Source organism: Pseudopipra pipra, chromosome 3, assembly GCF_036250125.1.
Source record: "Pseudopipra pipra isolate bDixPip1 chromosome 3, bDixPip1.hap1, whole genome shotgun sequence".
NCBI classification, from domain to species: Eukaryota; Metazoa; Chordata; class Aves; order Passeriformes; family Pipridae; genus Pseudopipra; species Pseudopipra pipra.
The window spans coordinates 27,793,599-27,814,088 of NC_087551.1; the positions used below are offsets into that span (position 1 = coordinate 27,793,599).

The 20,490-nt window shown below is 40.7% G+C and overlaps 1 protein-coding gene and 1 long non-coding RNA gene across 4 annotated transcripts in view; one reads left to right on the top strand and one right to left on the bottom strand.

The window, feature by feature from the left end:
* Positions 1 to 2,539, top strand: part of EPAS1 (endothelial PAS domain protein 1) — a 77,707-nt gene extending 75,168 nt beyond the window's left edge. For all 3 annotated transcript variants that reach the window (XM_064648406.1, XM_064648405.1, XM_064648404.1), the window contains exon 16: positions 187 to 2,539. In XM_064648406.1, the coding sequence (XP_064504476.1) occupies positions 187 to 338 (152 nt within the window). In that variant the 3' untranslated portion in view covers positions 339 to 2,539. The remainder of the gene's footprint in view (positions 1 to 186) is intronic.
* The window catches only part of LOC135411158 (uncharacterized), a 61,463-nt gene that overhangs the window by 21,359 nt on the left and 19,614 nt on the right, over positions 1 to 20,490 (bottom strand). The window lies entirely within an intron of this gene.

The following is a 20,490-nucleotide window of genomic DNA, read 5'->3' on the forward strand; positions in this document are numbered from 1 at the left end:
CAATCTAAATTTGGAGGTGTGACACACTTACAGGAGTTTAAGTCAGAATGGTGCATAGGTTAACTCTGGCATATTGACATAAAATTGACCAAAATAAAATCATTACTGATATAAACAGAAGGGGGGGAAGAAACAAGTGCTCTTTCTGGTCTCAGCACCATGACTTACTTCACTAATCTGTTCTAGGTATGACCAGTCGTCTGCTGGGGCCCTCCTTTGAACCCTACTTGCTGCCTGAGTTGACAAGATATGACTGTGAGGTGAATGTCCCTGTTTTGGGTAGCTCTACACTTCTGCAGGGCAGTGAACTGCTCAGAGCACTGGACCAGGCAACCTGAGCGGGCCTGCAATATTCTGTGGCCTATACTGTTCAAAACAGCTTCAGTTTTTAAATATATTTTTGCAAGTAGACAATTTCTAATACCAATACACTTTTACAGGATTTTACTTAGATATTGAACCTGTCCACATTACCAAATAGTGGCCTTTTGAAGTTACTCACTTTATTATTCATATTAAAGAAATACATCTACTGTATTTTCTCTATTGCAATTAAGGTTGTGTTTAGAGAATTTGATTACCCTCCCCTTATCTCGTTACCTGTAATTTATATTCTGAAAATTTTTTTCAAATTTCATGCTAATAAAAAGCTGTGGTATAAATGCCTCATCATGTAATACTTTGGCTGCAGTACTGCAAAGATTTACTTTTATTGCCAAAGATGAATGAAACAAATTTGATCTCCGACCACAGTTTTTTGTTGATCTGCCAAATTAAATCCTTTGAGTCTTTTTGTTTTCCAGCATTTATTTTATTGTAACTTTAATATCTTTTGGAAAAGTATACTAAGGAAAAATCCCAGCCTTCTGCTTCCCACCCCTTCCCTTCATTTTTATACACTTTGTTGGAAGAAATGTGAATGGTGAAATGCAATGTTTGTGGGTATCTGTGAAAGTTGCACGTTGTAAGCTTTTTTTCCTCAGAAGCAAGCCACATTCTCAGCTGCCTTAACCTGGCTTAACTCTATAACCAAGGGAGTCCTACAGCTTTGCCCCAGTGGAGGATTTAGACCTGTGTTTTCATTTGTGTTGAAATTTCTGGTTTTGTTCTCTGTTTTTGCCTTTATTTTTTACACAAAACAGATCTTTTTTTAATTATTATTTCTCTCTGGGTCAGTTGTTAATCATCTCTTGGTACTTTTGCTATATCTATGACACAACAACTTTAAGAGCTGTTTCTGCTAGAAACTAGTAGTATTTGTTATGATGTTGCTGATATTTCAGGAATCGGAGCAGCGGCCAGTACTAACACCTCTGATTAATGTTGCCCTTTTTCATTTTATAAGCTAGCTAGCAATATAATTGCAAGATCAAATCATTAAAACTAAAAGTAGCATTTCCCAGTGTATTAGGCTAACTCAGTTATAAGTAGACAAGAAGAATTAAGGATTTTGTAGTGAGATGAGTGGCCAGCAGTGAGGTCTCTTATTTTTACTTGCCTTAGATTAAAAGTCATTAAAAGACAGCCAGACATTTTCAGAGCTCCTTTCCAACTATCATTAATTGTCATGCACATATTTGAAAAATAAGGCTTTGAATGCTTTTAAAGGCAAAGGGGTTTGAAAGTTGAAATTACAACATATCTAAACAGCAAATTACAGTAAAAGGCAGGTGAGCAGTTCTGACTTTAAAATACATAGACCTAGATCTGTGTTGATATATATCATCTTCTTTCCTCCACTGGTATGAATCACTGTAGCTTCATCGAAGAAAATGGAACAGTGGCAATGTACTATAGCTAAAAATCTGGCCCAGAAACTTAGAACAAAAATATATTTTTTGAGATTTCTGATTCTGCTGAAGCTTGGTGTATAAAATTGCTTTATATCATGCACTGACACTTGCAGAGAGAGAGAGCCTTGGGTTCATAGAGCACTTCAGGGTTCGCTGTGTTAAGCGAGTCTTAACCACACACACTTAGAAAAGCTGAAGACCTTTTGTTATTGGTACATGATATAAAAAAAATATAGTCCCTATTATAGGCAATCTTTCAAGAGTTTATTACCAAAAACAGTCTACTCTTAAAGTGAAGTTATTACTGTGTGGAAAAAATATATTGTAAACTTCAACATCTGATGAAAATTGGCAAGCCAGATTTGACAAATTTGCAGTGCACCGACTTAAGGCTTCAAGGATTAAAGACACTTGAATACTGCTCTTCTGTTTCTTATTTGTGTAGTTTCAGCATTAAAAATGTTATACCCTAACAGTTTACTAAAACACTCTGAAAAAAATATTCCATGTCTTAATATTAATCATACTTTTTATCATAATTATTTCATAATCTATATTGCTGAATTCTTATTGACAATATTATAACTGTATGGGAACTTTAACTTGATAAGGAAATGTATTTTGACACTGATACCTTATTAAAGTATACTGATCCTAAATTCTTTGTGACTCATTTGCTATGAATTTGTTATTTGTTGTATCATTGTAAAACAAAAGTATTTATTAAATTATTTATAGAAAATAAAGGTTTGCATTGATCTTTGAAGAATGAAAGAACAATCAAATGTTACTCATATTTGAGAGCTGGGAAGTAGCATGCCAAAGGTCCATACTGTCAGCTGCTTTGTAGAGTTTACCCATCTTTCCTCAAATGAAGAATTAATGCCCTGCAGCCCACTGCCCTTCTGAAACATGACCTATGGTTCAGACTGCTGCTTCCATTTAAAAACTGTGTGTTTCTGTTTGAGGAGCTGAGGGAGCCTGTTGTAATGCTACCCTTAAAAAACAATTAAGCCAACCAAATGACAGTTTAGAGGCAGAACTGCCCCAGTTCCCCACTTCAGTTTTGGTGGAGTAACAGAAGCCATCATATTCTAGCAGTCCTGATGAGCCCATGAATTTGCTTTCCTCAGCCAAGCCTTCCAAGCCTCTGCTTTACCCACACAGTCCTTTTATCCCAGTGCTGCAGTTAAACAGATCACTCCTTTTCCATATAGGAAATGCCAGTTTTGCCTGTGTAATTACACTGATCCCATTGAAGGAGGACAGACACATTGGGAAATTAATTTCCAAACATGCACTTAAACTTCAGACTGGGTGAGCTGTGTGGAAGCTGATATTGCTTGACCCTTCTGATAACTGCCTTTGAAAGATGCAGTGCCCACACAGGCACCTGTGATCTTCCCAAATAGCAGCAAATCTTCTAAGAACCTGCGGAAGTGGGCTATCATCAACTCCTTTTCTAGATTGGACACTCAGCAAGAGCAGAAAGTAAATCGTTGCTTCTAAATCTGTTGTAATTAACAGTAACCATACAACATCCAGCAGTGAAGAGGGACTGATGGTGTGACTGCAGCCTTCCCGTTTTAAGTATCCCTTGGATCTTGGGGCACTTGGACAAAGACTAACTCAGCATATCAGATCATAATCCAACTGAGGATTAAAAAAAAACCACCAAAAAAACCCAAAAGCACAACAAACAATCTCTTAAACAGAGATGAATCTATCAGATCAATTTCTTTGCAGTCACTAACTGATATAAAATAGTGTTGTCAGGCATTATTATTCGGGTGTCCAAACATAGCTGATTTTTAGTGCTCTCAATCTGGAGAAGTTCCAGAATTTACCATTTCCATGTTCAAAGATGCTGTAGGAACATAGTAGTTAAACATTTCTCATGTTGGTGAGTTTTAGTGATTTTTCCCTTACATATATGAACATCCCAGACAGCTGAACACTGACATTACAATTTACATACCCCAAAGAACCAAACCCTGGCCAGAAACACAATGCAAACTATGTATTAATATTTCAGTTTTGTTCTGCTGAACAAGGATTTATTACAGCTTTTAGATTTTTTTTTTTCCTTCCCAGTAGGCCAGCAGAAGTGCTTAAAATTCAGCTGTACATCATCTTTCATATCCTAAAAGCTCCACTTCTTGGCATCAGATCTTGTATCTCTAACAGCATAGCACTGCACCCAATGATGTTGTTCAGCAGTCATTACATTCTACTGAAAAATCAGCCTATTTCACCAAGCTCTCGTGACTTGGGCTGGTCTCCATCTCTGGCTGATTATCAATTCTATCGTCATCTTAAAATTATCAAGCAAACATTTTTTTAGAACAGAGATTTCACTCAGATCCATGATGTTTATTGAACAAATGCTTATAACAAAATACAATAGGAAATCCTCAATAGGTGATTACTAATAAAAATACAAAAAATCCCAGAGAACTTGGATAACTATCTTTTCAGTCAAGACACAAAGTCCTAAACCATATTGAGATCTGTGGACATCAGGTGATACATCACACTCGCAGCAGTAGGCAAAGCCCAGGTAAACTAACAACTGCTCTGATACTAGATGGTGAAGGTTTCATCTGTTACTTCTCCCTAAGCTATTCACAGACATGCCATACACACACACACACACACACACATATTTATATTATTTCTTTTTAAGAGCTACAGTGGAGAACTGGAAATATTCATCTACATCTAAAAAAAATCATTCTTTTTTTTTTTCCCTCCAACTCCTAATTATAGGCTTTCCAAGAGAGGAAGAAATAACTTCCAAGAAAAAAGCAGGTCCTTAACAATATTTTCTTAGGACAACAAGGTCTATCACACATCCCTGTCCTGCTCCCTTAGTACAAGCCAACAGCTATGTCTGAGCCCACCCCTGCCTGCAGAGGATTCAGGAGTGGATTCCAGGCTCAGATCACTGATGCTTTCTTTAGTTAACTGATGCAACAAAAGCACCATGGGAAGGCTCCAGTATTCTGGATGTACCCCAGTTTTGGGTGTTCACATTAAAAATGCCTTCAAATAAAAATAAAAAAAAAGTGAGAAAAAAACCTTAGCTACTCAGACATTTTTTTTTTTGGTCTGATCAGCCTGCAGTTTTGGCAGCTTGTGATGTGCCTCAGGTCTCGCATGGAACATTTTCCTTGAAGAAGGCCTAACTTCCCGTAACCAAGGAGTTAATTCTCTTCAGTCACACCTCCCAGTTAGTAATGTGGCTAAGATGTCTCATTAGGGATCAGCAGCACATACATGAGCTTGGCTTGCAAAGACTACCTGCGAGACAACCAACACTGGCCTTTGGCACTGGACAGTAAAAGGCAGCTGGAGGCAGCAGCTGCTGCGTCACCCCTTGTCCACCATCTGCTGTGGAAATTGCTGCACCTTAAACGCACTTGGGTTGCATCTCAAAAAACCCAAATCACTTTAGCTTCATTAAAAAAGAAAAAAATATACTATCCCCCAAACTCCTCACTTGAAAAGTCTGTGTTTAGCTCTTGGAACTACAGGCAAAGCTGGCAAGCTAGAAACTCAAAGGCACCTGCATCAGAAAGACTTCCCCCCACCAGGCATACTTTTAATATTATATATTTTTTTAAGCTAATGATTTAGAGTCTAGCTGTTGATCTTTGAAGGACTGCCACTGGCTCTGGTGACTGAAGCTCTGTCTCCCCACAGCACTGGCAAAGGCAAAACAACAGAGAAGTCTTTTATGGCAGAAGAGAACTACCCCAAGCACTGTTTCCTCCAGGTATATTGATGTCATCCTCCAGCATGTAGCTCTAGAAGGACCAAAGTTCCACGATAAACCACACCAACACAGGAGCAGCATCTTGACAGCTTGTTTATCCATCAAATGTTGAATGTCCTCTAGTCTCTCAACACCCGAACATGTTTCTTGGCTGCAGCAAGCAACCTTTATTGTTTAGTCTTGATTCCTGTCCTTTCCTCTAATCCCAATGCCATTTGTCCCACCAGCCCTTAGTCTTAACCTAGGTCTATGGTTTCATCATTCCGATTTCTACCTCATGCTGCCTTCCTCTTCTCCAGCTCACCTTTCCCTCCTGACAAGCCTGCTCCAATCTGCCCCAACTCTACATGCACCTCCATGCAGGCAGCAGTTTTTAGCATGAATTTGGAGACTTCCACTGTAGGTTTTTTCTTGTCATGTGTTTGCCTTGGCTGTCTCTTTGATACAACTATCAGGCAGACCCTCAGCCCTTTTTGGCCAAATGCTCAACTTCTCTGATTATTGAATTGAGCTCATGTTGAAAATGTCCAAACCCCATTCCCACTCTAGCTGCTGGGCATAACAAACCACAGTCTTTGCCCTGACATGAAAGCAGATTTAATGCTCCAACTCATAAGAAGCTAGTGCAACCCCCCCCCCAAGAGCTGCAACATCACCCCCAAGCCATGTCAGATGTTTTCCTCAGCTCTTAGATGCCTGTTTCCATTCAAGCAAGCGATGGTGGGGTATGAATGAAAAAGATTCTGCTGGCTCACAGACAACATAGTCTCTTTCATCAGCCCCTTGACACTGTGCTTCGAGAAAAATCCCAACAAATTTCAGATGTGCATATAATTTATCCTGCAGTTCTGGAAATGAGAGCAGAGTTGAGCAATTCCCCAGATGGCTGAACTCTGGTCTGTAAAGCCAGAACAATTTCTCAGCCATAAGAGGAGCAGGATGGGTTTGCTCTTTTAGTCCTGTCACCACAGAGCTAACAGTAGTGGCAAGAGAATCCATATTTTTGGTTCCCCAAACCGTCTTCCCATACAAATAAGTTGTTTGTTCAGGACAAGAATTAAGCCTGAGACAGAGAGAGGCACGTACACCTGTTACAGTGCTTCCAGATGCTGCTATGTGCTTGACTGACATCAACAAGCTCACTTAGGGTATGATTTCCAGCTTATCCCTCAGTATTTTCAACCCTGGGCAATCACTCCAGAGTTTGGATGTCCAGAACTTGGGGAACCCTGGGTTGCCACAGAGAACAGTGATCCATGGGGATCTCTCTCTGTCCAGTCAGAAAAATCAAAGGTTAACATTCCTACAGGCAAACTAAAACCCACTCATATGTCCACTGGAGAGAGTGACAGTAAAGTGATTACTATGGCAATTCAGCAGAATTTTCCAGAATAAAGCTCTTTCTAAAGACGTTGGCAGGAATGCATTTTCCCAGTTACAACTGTTTATGCAACTGAATTTTATTTTATATTCTCGGGGGGGAGGGGGGGGTAAGGGAGAGAGACCCCAAACAAACCCAGCAGCTTGAAAGTCTTGCTTTCTCTTTCTCAAGATGTTGATAAACACCAAATTTGAGATAGAAAGGGAAAGTACAAACACAAAAACCCCACAGCTGTCAAAAACCCAGACCAAAGCACGCAGTTCTCTGGCATTATTTTGTAGCAGAAGTTGCACAAACTTCTAAGTGGCAAACTGCAAAAATTGACTCATATAATGAGCCTCATGATCAATACAAATATATATTAATTTAGTTCAGCCCCTCCTCCACACAGCAGCACCACAACAGTATTACACTGGATCAAACGAAGCATAAAATGGGTGTCGTCACCACCCATTTTTAGATACGTCGCATGACATCTATTGGCTTTTTTCCTGGAAAAGCAGGCAGTACTAATTGTGTCCATCGCTTTACTGCTAACATAGATAGGGCTGTCCTTAACTGCAGCCCCCAAAACACACTGGAGTTCACAGAAATCAAACCAATGGAAGTTTACTGGGAAAACAGGTTGATCTTCATTATTTTAACTTCGGTTGCAAACATCACAATGGGTTTTCCCATGCCTTGCACAACTACAGAGATGCTATTTTTAAACATATTTACACCTTCTAACACAGCTTGTTCACAAGTTTAGTTTTAATCTTTTGTCAGTTTTTGGAGTGCATACTGTGGTCTCTTTCAGGGCCATTCTGATCACCACAGAAATCTAAAAGGAGATGCCAGCACTGAATAATTTTTGGTCAACTTCCTTCTCTCCTCTCAAAACCTCTCTTCTGTAGAAGAGATTCTGTTTAATAATAGACAACATCTTGAACAATTATGTCCTGTGTTTGCTCTTCCCTAGCACCCCTTTTTGCCTTCCCCAGATCCACAGCAAACAGCCACCCAAGCACTGAGAAGTGGACCTAAACCTGGCTTTTGTAACCATCATCTGTATCTTAATATACCAAATAAGCACTTTAACTCATGCTTTGATTTTTAGAGGGGCTTCTCCAACCCCGGCCACCACCCTCCTTTGCATGTTCTTTCTCACCTCATGCAAAACAAAGAAGAAAGCATCTTTAAAAAAAAAAAAGAAAGTCACTAAAATACTTGTCTGAGTAACTAACAGAGGAACCAGGAATTAATGAAATATCTGGAACTCACTGGTAAGATAGGGAACATTCAAGTCAACAGTACTCTCATTCTTCCTTCTGCAACACAGTCCCTGCTGGGCAGAGTTTCTTTGCACTGAGATTTTGTATTAGAAACACACACACTTAGCTAAATTACAAAAATTCTGCAAACCTATGTTGAAAATAATAAACAGGGTTAAAAGTGCCCAGGCCCAGTGCTCAAGAGCCACAACAGGTGCCTCTGGATGGCAGACTGCCACAATGGCCATACCCAAAACACTTCTGAAACCTGCTCAAAAAAGTGATCTTTCTTCCTCCCCTTCCCTTTTCCCCACATACTACCTCCTTTCCATGGAAATGTCTCAAAGAATATTTTGATTCTTATGGACAAAATCATGTCCTGACTCATACCTAGGAAATAAATCCCATGTGTCTATAAAACGCACACTACAAAGGAGTTGCTAAGGGGTGAGCATTCAAAAGACCCTGAAAAATTAGTCTTCTGGAGAGCTCGTGCTCTCCACAGGCACTTCCAACCCTAGCATAGGAGCACCCAGTGTGTTATATGACAGACTGTGGCCATACCCAGTAGACACTGCAGCTCCTCGAGTCATGGGTCACAAGAGCAGTGGCTGAACAAGCTGCACATTTCATGTGCTGTCCCCAACACAGGTCACCTCTACAAAGTCCATGTCCTTAGATTTAGCACAGGTGACACACAATTCACTTATACAGGGAGCAAGAGGGTAAATAAGCCTGGCAATGCATTTCCATGGTTCATGGAAACACTTTGTGGCTGTGCATCACAGAGCCACGTCACGCATGGCAAAAGTTGCTTAACAGGAAATTGCCCGAGGAAGCTTTTCAAACCCCATACATTCCACTTTCACACCAGACCCCCAAGCTTGACTGCCCGAAGAGTGATAGCTTAGCATACCCACTACACCAGTGTCCAAGTCCACTCTTCCCAGGGAGCCAAATGGTAATGGCAGCAAGTTGCTAGGGCCAAAAACAGTATTGCAGGGTCCCTCAAGCACACTCATGCTCAGCACTATCACATACCTCTCCAATTTTCTAGAATCCCCCAGCCATACCTCCCTTTTCTCACTAACAAGATGCCAAATTCTTCTCTTGAGTTGTATTTTCGCAATGTCCAACAGTATTCAGAAATCCTTTTCCAGATGCTCTTATTGGAAATGCAGACCACACAATTACAAAAGGAGTTCTGGGGATCTTATCTGTACCAACATGACTAATCTTTGAAAGTAGTATTTCAAAATACTTCTTTGAAATACAATGAAACATGCCTTCAAATTGGGCTTTGTTTTTTTTTTTAAGTGAGCTACAGAAGAAAAAGGATGTGCAGTCACATGCATTAGCACACACACTGCAGTTGGACAGGCCTAGTTTTGATAGTATGAGACATACGTATAACTACATCCTTTTATAAGCAAAGAGATATGTGCTTGTGGGACTAAACTCTGTCAAAAAACTAGGCGTTCAAAATCAAATTTTAAAGATAATGTGTTGTAGCTGTACAGTTTATACTAGAAACAGGAGACTGCTGCACCTACACCACACGGTGCCAGTAACCAAAGTAATGCTGAAAGAGTAAATTCATCCTCCCTTCAGCATCTCCCATCAAGATCCAACCAAACAGGTATTTTTGCAACAGTCAAAGAAACAGGACAGAGTGCATTTGAAGGCAGAAGTCAGTAGGATACAAAGAGGCCTTTCTGAAAATAATGCCAAGTATTCTCTCAAATTTTAAAATGGAAACAAGTAGCCTGTCATCCATTTCTACCCAATCATAACATGTTCCTGCCCAACATTTTAATTTATTACATCTTCATTTTTTCTGCCCTATTTAAAAATAAATAAATAAGTAAATAAATCACCTGACAGACTCATTTCAGCTTCTCGGTGTTTCCCATTAGCAGCTACTGAAATGTAATTTACAGGCTCTAAAAAAAGAGCTACTTTGAAAACTTAACTTTTTAAACAGCTCAGAGAAGACGGCTGTCATCCTCTCATTTCCAAGCAGCAGTTTGTGTAGATTTTAGTACAATCAATTCATGTCTATGTCATGTTTCATTTTCATGCTTCATTTTACAAGCCCACTAATCAGACTAATGAGTGTGAATGTGAAGAAATCCCTTTGTTTCAAGCTGAACAGCCTCTGAAACCACAGTTATAATGGCCTTTCTTTGCTTATTCATTTCCTGTTTGCAAGTAAGAGCAAAAAAAAAAAAAAAAAAAAAAAGGCATTACAGAATTTTTCTGCTAAGCCCTAAAGGCAAAAAGCCATCTTAGTACAGTGTCCCCTGTAATTTACAGGAGCTCAGGATGTATATTCATGTAAGGGAGTCACAGTGCTTTCCGCTTTGTGAACATGCTTAAATGAAAGTAAAATCTTATTAACTGCTTTGGTAGGGTCAAAAATATGCTCTATATGTTCCAAAGCGGTGGCTTAAGACGGTCCAGTGAGCAAATGTCTTTCTGCAGGCATCAGAGAATTTGTGCTGGCCTGACCACACTCCCACATGGAGCTGTCAGTTCCCTGTGTGACTGTGTACAACGTGTCTAGGACCTCCACAGAGACTGGGATCTTCCTGGTTCCTTAACCTGTTTAAACCATGAACCACATGTATAAAGGCAGTCCGTGGGACAAGACAGAAGATAGAGGCAAAGATGGAAATTCTTGCTTGGGGATTTGTTACAGAGCCATCCCAGGCTGCAATACAAACCCGCCAGTGCTCCTCAGAGCTTTCTGTCACACGTCAATAGAATACTGAGAAACTCACCAAGAGATTCACCAGGGTATACATTCAATTATGGAACAGTGCCACAAAAGGTGACACTGTCAACCCCCCCCCCCCACTCTGATGGATTTGAAATCGTAATCTCAAAACTGTCTTGGCTTGAATTTGCTCATTCCAAGGTTGGAGTTTTTTTTGGTTTAACATCACGCACAAATCTCCATCCCAATCCTTGCTTTGGAAAGCAAAGCATGTAATAGTAACCACAGAATACTTTGTTTCTGATCCTCTAAATGCCTAAGGAACTGCCCAGACCACCTGTGGAACAAGTGACAAGTACACTGCAGAGTTAGGAGGTCACAGAGCATTCCATGTTTACCATCAAGGTTACTGTGACTGTCACTAGACTTGCTCAGTATGAACATATAAGGTTCAACCATGGTTCAGAGTTCTCCGAATGATTCTGGATATATCTGTAAAAGAGCATGGAGACAGGGAGGGGGCAAGTTTATCTCTTTAGCATGTAGCACAGTGACTGCACAAGCAGCATAGTGGCATGGTTTACACCTGAGGATGGCTCCCATTCAAAGCACAGTGTATCTACAGGCAAAATCCAGACAACCCATTTCCTCCTAAAGCTAAAAGCCAAACACAAAAACACACTACTGCTACAATACCTTCTAGGCTATGACAGAAGTTTTAAGTCCTTCACACATCATCTAGAACATTCTGAACTGAAAGTCAGTGGGGCTTTAGGGAATTAGTGGTACCAGTTACTGACCCTCCTGTTCCCAGCCAGTCCATAGGGAAGGAATGAAGATGGCAGATGATAGATTTATCATTGCACAGCAGGGGCCAACACTACCTCCATATAGGCTCTGCCTGGTTAACCTTCAGCACTTCCCTCAGGGAAAGGAGTACCACTGGTCAGAAGACAGAAGAAGGCTTTTCATATCCTGTCCTTTCCCACTCCTGGAACAGAGACAGGAGTCTTTGTTGATACGTGATACCCATCATGTATCAGCACCCTCTGTATCAGGTGGAGCCTGGTTGTGGAAAGAGATGTAGAAGGACTGAGGCAGAGCTCATGGTGGGTTATGGTACCAGTCTGATGGCTGCTACTACCACAACATATGTGTGTGACTATTACCCAGAGCCTACATCCACCCAGAAAAATGAGACATTTGAAAGTGCTTTTGTTTTCCTCCTTCATAGGAGACCAACTTGAGCCACTCATCAGCAGTACCTTGGCAGGTAAATAAGAGAGATGATGGATCTGAAGAATTCTGTGTAGAAAAAGCATTTTAGCTTTCAAGTATCTCAAATGATCCTCTGATGTTTAATTAGGAATGATTAAAGAGTAAAAAAAAAAGCCTGAATCCTTTCATGAATACTTCATAAGTATATGCTAGTTATTTCAAACAGCAGCTCAGTTCCAGGGTGGCAGAATCCCTTTGCACAGGAGTCGAAGAAAAACAAACTAATCTGTTAAAGAAATAGAGCAAAAAGGTGTCAGATTTCTTCCAAATTTTTTTTTTTTGGTCAACGAACTGGTTAGTAAGCTGAAACAAGATGACTGACTAATGACAGACCGTGATCCCTCACAACCAGCCTCAAGACATAGGTGTTATTAAAAATCAACATGTAACTTTACATTTGAAATCTTTAAACATTGTAGTGCCTCCTAGACATGAGAAAAGAATAAAACTGCCTGAGCAGCTTGGATTTGGCATAGAAAAAGAGGGTTAATTAAGGAGTTGGGTTATTCCCAAACTGTGCTGTTCAAGAAGCCCCATTATACCTGCTGCACAATAGGTGGGATCCATTTTCTTTCAGCAGTGCTTAGGTCAGATGTTAATTCAAGACAGTATCACATTTAATAAATACTCCCCTAAGACAAACTACCTTCTGTCGAAAAGAGGTGAGTTATGTCACTGGGAGTACTGCAAGGGAAAGCTCACTGAAAAGGAGACATGGCAACCTATTCTCAAGCAGCTTTGAAGACGGAAGATGGAATACTGTTTAGAGCCATCAGGGATACAGGAAGAGCAATGGAAAAGGACGATGGAAGTGGAGCCTTTACCACTCTACTACACCTCCCAACTTCTCTCTGGTTTTTGGCACAATCCATGTTTTGCCGACCTGAAGAATGTCCCCTCTGTGCTGCTGGATGAAGCTCCCACGCTCAGCAGAGGAGGGGATAGTCACCACCTTGTGAGCATTGCCCAGGCACGCTCATCCTCATCCGGGGGGGCCCGGGGGGTAGGACAGGACAGAGTCCCGTGGCTCCCACGCAGCTGTAAGGGCAGCAAGCCACACGCCACGGGTAAACCGGCAGACACGTCGCCACTCCGGCAGATGTGGAAACAGCCTGTGGAGACCTTCCTGTGTGAGGGCTCAGCTGGCACGGGGGCTGCCCTCCCATCCTGCCCCCACCACAGCAGCTGCACGGCCCAGCTGGACACTGCTCTGGCCAGGGGGGACTGGCACGCACTGGCACGGGAAGGAGGGCGGGCACAACTGAGAGGGCCAAAAAGCAGCATGGAGATAGTGGAGAAGTGAACAACAGCACTCCCACCACAACATGGCACCTCTTCTTAGAAAGCCTGTGCCCCAGAAAGCCACAGGGTCTCACCTTCCCCCTCCACGGCCACAAGAGCCTGCTGGGTGCACCAAAAGGCACCGGAGCAAGTGGCAGGAGCATCAGTTTTAGCAGGAGGACTGAGAAATGGAGACCAGGCCAGCCAATCCTCTACAGCAGCATTTGCTTCATTTTAGCACCAGGTCTGCAGACCTTGTGAGGGTGCTGAGGAAGGTCCTGAAGGTTAGTCTTGAGGCTACATTTGAAAACTGAGAGGGTATGCTGCATGGGGGACAACAGGTTCCAGAATGCTGACTGGGGGAGGAAAGAAGACTCTGCAGCCACACAGGAAGGAACCAAAGGTGTGGAAGGAAGATAGGGATAGCAACCCCTTTTTTCATTACCTCACTAGTCCATTCAGATTTGAAGCTCTCTGGTTGCAGGGATTTTTCTTTCTGTGCTCATTTTCAAAGAACCTCCAAGAATGGAACCTTGAAGGCATTTGTGATTCTACAGAAATTTCCTTAGATATAAATAATACTAAACATGACAGAGAAATTTTAGTCATGGGATGACAACATAGAGGAGGTATTTAAATCAGCCTCTGCCTCTAAGCACTTACCATTTACCAGTAATGCTTTCACCTTATTGGTGTGCACTTCTTTTTGGCTTAACAATGTTAACAGCATTACATACAAATCTCCTGGGCAATTTTTCCTTACCTCTTCATGCCCAGCCCATCTTTTCTTACATCAACAAAACTAGAATTTAACACAAATAATCCACAGGCCTGCTGACTGGAGCACTTCCTAGCTAGAGAGAAAGCGTCACAGGTTCACCCTTTTCCCTTGCATTCCCAAGGGCGTAGCACGCTCCCTGTTTGATGGACAACCTTCTGTCTTCAGCACGTATGTCATTATAGCTAAGCAATTATAGCTAACAGCTAAGCTCCCAAATCCTAATCATAGATAGTGGCAGGGGTGATGCTGTGAGCCTCAGTTAATACATATTAATTTAAACCACACAAATTACAGCCTGAGGCACTGACCACCCTGGACACAATGAGGCCTGGGGCAGTTAGAAGACACCCCACCCGCTGCCTCACGCACCCTATCAGACCTGCCCCTGTGAAGTTAAAATGCTGAATTTCATCTAGAGTTCCAGTCTTGCAGATGTTCCTACACAATATCCCAGCCCAGCTGCTGTTCTTGCAGTTTTTTAATACTCTGGAGGACCCACCATATCTTTCTGAAGGAAGTTCAGCTGCACAAAGTGAGCAAAGACAAACAAAGCTAAGTAACAAACAGTGCCTCGATTCCATGTCAAAACTAACAACCATGTATTGCTTCGACAAGCAAAACCATTTGCAGAACAAATGATAGTCTACAGTCCACCAGCAGAAAAGGCCACATTGTTATGGTTATTTTTCGTGCTTAACCCTTACCATCTCATTTGCTTTTTCCTTCCACATGCTCAGATAGTGCAGTCTGATCTCAGCGGGGAGACTTCTAAAATTCAGCAGAAACGTGTGAAAGAATGGGAGCCTATTTCACTGATTTAAACATAGGAAATCGACCTAAAAACTGTCCTGAACTGTCAACCACCTTAGGAAAGCAAGAAACAAGAGATATTGTACTACTAAAAGATTTTCAGTTACAGCTCTTCAATAAATTTTAAAGTTTATTCCAAATTTTTTTTCAATATTTTCTGCAGAGAAATTGTCAAGAAATGTTACAGAGTATCATGAAGGGCAGGCACTTGGAAACAAAGGAAAAATAAACACTGAAACTCCCAAATTACCATCTCTCCCCTCAATTGGTTTAGATGTAAAAGGACAGCTTTAAAGGTAGAATACATATGCAGCAGGAAATATATAGAGTAATACGCTTTAATGATTAACTGTGTGTGGGAGGGAAGAGACAGGTTCCTTATCCACCCCCCCCCCCCCCCATATATTCAGGCAAGACCTGAAGAAGCATTTACACAGTCCAAAATTAGTTACTTTTCAGGGAACAGAACAACACAAATATGTTATGAAACAGACCAATATAGTTTAACAACAATAACAATAAAGGAACATCACAACATTATCTCATTTATTCTTGGAACTTTGTGTTACATGTTCTCACCCATCCACCCTTCATACTTATTCCAGGAACAGCAATAATATGTGTATATCTTACTCTGCAATCTTTCCTCACTATAGAAACATTTTTCTTGAAGTATTCTTATTCATTCCTCAAGGAAACGTTAGCAGCAGCAGATCTGATCACGACAAATGGTTAGACACTGTTTATACTCACAATAAAAAAACCTCCTAACAGACTAAGCCCTCTGGGATGAGTAAGCAGAAATGAAAATCTAGACCTGTGCAACTATGCCATATCTTTCTTCGTTAAAACAACTGTGCAGCACTGAGTTCAAAACACAAACTTCATGCCTCTCCAGTAAGCAGTGGGGAAAATGACCTTATTTTTTCTACACAGCTTGCCATTTAGCAATATTCGTTTGAAGGACAGAAAAACACGGGCAAACGAACTCAATCATCCCCCAAGGATCCCTGAAACATTTTAACCCTGATGAAAAGTTCTTAATGGGCTCTTCCCAGAAGCACGCATATTTTTTCATAAGCGTTACCTAAGAAAAGTGAAGCAATGAAGCACACAAATGCCTGTTTATGTAAGCCCATTCGTGTGCAAACATGCGCATAAATACCCAAGGCTGAGACTTGGGATCTCATTCTAAGGTACTTTGAGTGCAAATGTCTCGGCTTCGTGCAACAAGATCTTAACACCTGAGGTTCTGGGTACGGGAACTTCCACGGTGAGAAATCGGACTTGGTCAGGATGACATGCAGCCAGAGTCAATATTTGGTTTCTGAAGGCATCAAGTGTTTTGCATATATAAACGCTGAAAATTTAGTTAAGTAAATCTCAGACATACACACAGCTAAATTATATTGAATTTAGTTATAGATCCGCCGCACGATAAGTAAAGCTTGCCCACTTTCGGTTTAATATTTGCAAAAACACTTTAACAGTTTTTCCCCTCTTCTTTGTGCTACTCGGTTTTCCTAGACCACATAGAAAAGATGCATTTCACTGACAGAGTGAATTGTTTACCCTTCTCAGGGGTGACAAAACACAAACGGACTCTGGTCTGGAGACTGAATTATCTATGCAAATGTACGATTAAGACAATATGGCCTTTTGAGCATACTTACAGATGCAAACCATCCTATTCAGAACATTTCCAGTCGTGGTATGAAATGCAAAGAAAACAAAACCTCATTAATTTCGCTGTCCATAAAGGCAAGTTTTTAAAACTGGCTTCTGAATCCATTAGAGTGAGCAGAGGACTAAAGCTCCTTCAAAACCTTTCTTGGCATGGCCTGCTTATCTACGGGAAACTCATAAAGTCCTTATTGTGATAACAAGTGATCATCATGGCAACAGCTCCCACAATCACCAAGATGCCTTCTGGGCTGTTCATGAAGGAGAATCAGAGGAATTACACAAGTACATAAGGGTTGAAGAAATTATGCTAGACCCAAGATTATTGTACGTTTCCTCTTCACTGTGCTGTGACCTTCCACTGTAACCTTGCGTTTCCTTTCCTCACAAAACTTGCTAGCAAAGAAATCTCAAGTCTCTGAATTTTGAGTACCTGTGATGGAAGAAAAGCCTTAGGTCATATTCCCACAATCCAGAGCTAGACTATTTGAATCTGATCCAGATGCCACTCCTAATAGTGATTTTGATGAGCAAAAATCACTGACTAATGATGCCCAGGAGGTATTTTTCCATCCTCTGCAGAGTTATTAGCATCATTCTCAAGATTCTCCATTACCGACTACTGATGTACATTTCTATCACCATGGCATACTGTTGCAACTTATACTCAGTCTAACTTCCTCTCAGTTTTATGCCCTGGCCCCATAGAAGGATGCCAAGAATCACTCCAACATACCATGAAGCAACTAACTTTGCCAACAGGTCGACAGCAGCTGCTCCTGAACATCTGGCTTAACCTGTTGCCAGGAGCATAATTATCACTTAAAATGTTTAACTGCCCGAGATGTTGGCAAGAATCACGATTTCTGGTATGTTCCTTTTTTACCCATATATTGGACAGCAACTACCCAAGACAAACTAGAGACTAGAGAAATCCTTCCCTTCTAGACCTAAGTGGCAGAAATTGTCACCTCGAGATATGACTTAGCACATATTTTGGGCACAGTATTAAAAAAAAAAAAACAAAAACAAAAAAACAAACCACCAAACATTACTTGCTGAATACCAATCTTTCTCCTAGTTCATTTTATTGGCAATGACAAGAGGCAGATTATTACACTGGGCTACTGAGAGTCACCTCTGAACTGCCCTGAGAAAGGGCCTGCCTTTAATCTTGATGGTATATACAAAGGCCTGATAAAACACCCAGTCATAATTAAAAAAGATGAAAGATCCTTGGACTAGCTATTTTGTTGTTAATTTTGCCTATTTGTTTTCACACTCATCCTTTGCATACCAGATAAAATCTCTCTGGTGTCTCAAATTTTTCATGCTCCACACAGGATTGACTTTAACAGTCCCATGGGTTTTGAGGGCATACTAGGACCAATATTACTCCCGAAATCAGAATCGGGGTTTCTTCTGTCTGGAATACGAGAGTGTGAATTGCTGCCAGTGTAACATTTGATATAGTTTAGATAATTCCTCAGCTGAAAGCAAATTTATGACGGAGAAAGAAGATGAGAAGGGAAAGGAGCAAATGAACTTCTAATATTGCTAAGAAACTGCTGGTCAGGCAATAACTTTGTGTTACACAGTTTAACATTTATTTGGCAAATAAGCAAGCTAGAAATTATTCCCCTTTCACGTGGTTTCCTGTCCATTAGGCAGGTTTCTGTCCAGGATATCGACATCTTTTCTGAACATGAACTCTTCTTTGCTAAAAGTGATCCTATTACCCAGACTCAAACATCAATCACAGTTCCTGGCCAAAGGCATGCCTGTCTTAAATTCACTGGTACCTTGTCTCCATAAACTGTCTTTGTTTTTATTCATTAGGTCACCTACATAACCTTGTTACTGGGGACAAAAGGATGTAAAACCATTGCCAGAGCTATTCTTCTACCTCTTTCCCACCTCCCCAGATCAACTCTCTTCTATGTATCCTGTGTAAAGTAAGCTCTAATGCAGAGTTGAGTGCTACTAGCCCAATTTGAAAACTGTATTCTTTCTTATCAAGTACAACCATTAACTTCCTTTCTTAAATTTAGTGGGTTTTGCAAAGTTGAAGTATTCACCTCCTGTGTTTTTCATTATGTTCAAGGTTTTTCAAGCTTGAGTTCGCAGACTTGCTTGCTAGGAATGGGAAGTTAGCATGCCCAAAAGCAACCTCCTTCATTCCTATACCCACTGGGGATTCTCATATCTTACAAGGTGATTCAACACTATAAACTACTTAAATTAGTCTAGCTATTCTTTTGTTTACTGATCCTACAATGTCTTCATGTGCAATGTCTTTTGAAAGTATAAGTGTTGCCAAACCATTGTGGAGACTTTGTTAGTGATCCTGTCTGCTTGGCATAAATGGACAAATTGAACAAAGAGTTATTAAGTTCTGATCAAAATAGCACTTTTTATTTTATTTAATACACAGCTAAAATATAAGCTGAAATATAAACTGTAGTAATGCAGACTTCTACTTGCGAGAATAAAATTTATCCCTTACGCCAGCATGTAGCTCAGAGAAGAAATTACACAAACTCTTTTTGCTTTAGTTTTTCAGGAAGTAAAGTGAAAATAAGCATTTGTTGTTATTGAATAAGATAAAGTGTTTAGAGACAAAAGTGCTCTATGTAATATTCTTCCACCTTCAATATTGACAACACGCATTTAAAGGCTATGAACTCGAAGAGCACATCGTTAAACTCTTCTCCCAAATGCAGCTGTCAGCGTGGAATAAGAGAAATACTTCTCAAGCTGGTTTTATTGTGCATATCTTCAGGACACAGGTGAACACCTATGTGACCTGCTATTGATTGAAACCCAAAATAAGTGTGGTTGTGAGAACTACACCCAGATTTCAGTTTACAGTCAACTTATGTAACCTCTTTCTAAGTCAGGTATTTCAGTGTTTTGTCTCTGTTTTTCTCTATTGTTTTCTCTGTTTTTCTCTACTGTTTTTCTAATTATTTCCAAATATAGAGCCCATCTCATGGAAGTTCAGTATTTTAGACAAGAAATGAATTTTTTTTCCCCAGAAGATAAATATTTGACTGGGCCAATGCCAACAAAAGAGCAGCTCAACAGGACCAAGAACATCAGATACTGATCTTGTAAACCTATGGCTTTCAATTCTGCCTCTACTTATGGAATAGCATGGATTCAGTAGAGCACAAAGGTATTTTCTTGTGTCAACAGGATCATAGCAATGTTCCAGTACTTTCGTACTCTGGCTTTAGTATCTTATGATATATCTGTTGCTTTTAGTAGTCATGTCTCAGTCCTGATTCACCTTCAGTGAACCGGGTGAACTTGATTCATGTCTATTCAGACAGCCACATTCAGGCTCATTGGCAAATCTCACACACCTAAAAGATCACCTGTACTAGGCCTCTTGGCTCACAAAGGTTGCTTAAGCAAGCTGTATTGTCCACCATGTAACAAAATATCTTCCCTTTTCCAGGAGGCCAAATACATTATCTACCCTTCATAATTTATATTGACTTCTCTATATTAGCACAGTTTCTCTGTTAGCAAGGAATAACATGGATCTCAGCTCCAGGCAATTCAGACTTCCTGCACTGTGTTCAGGCAGGCAAGAGCACAACAGGGTGTTGGTTTTTAACCTCTGATCTATCTCCAGGGTGCTATGGTCACTGCAGGCAGAGAGCTGTACAAATATCCAAACGCTCTTTGTTTGCATTGCAGGGACAGAACCACAGCTGCATCTATC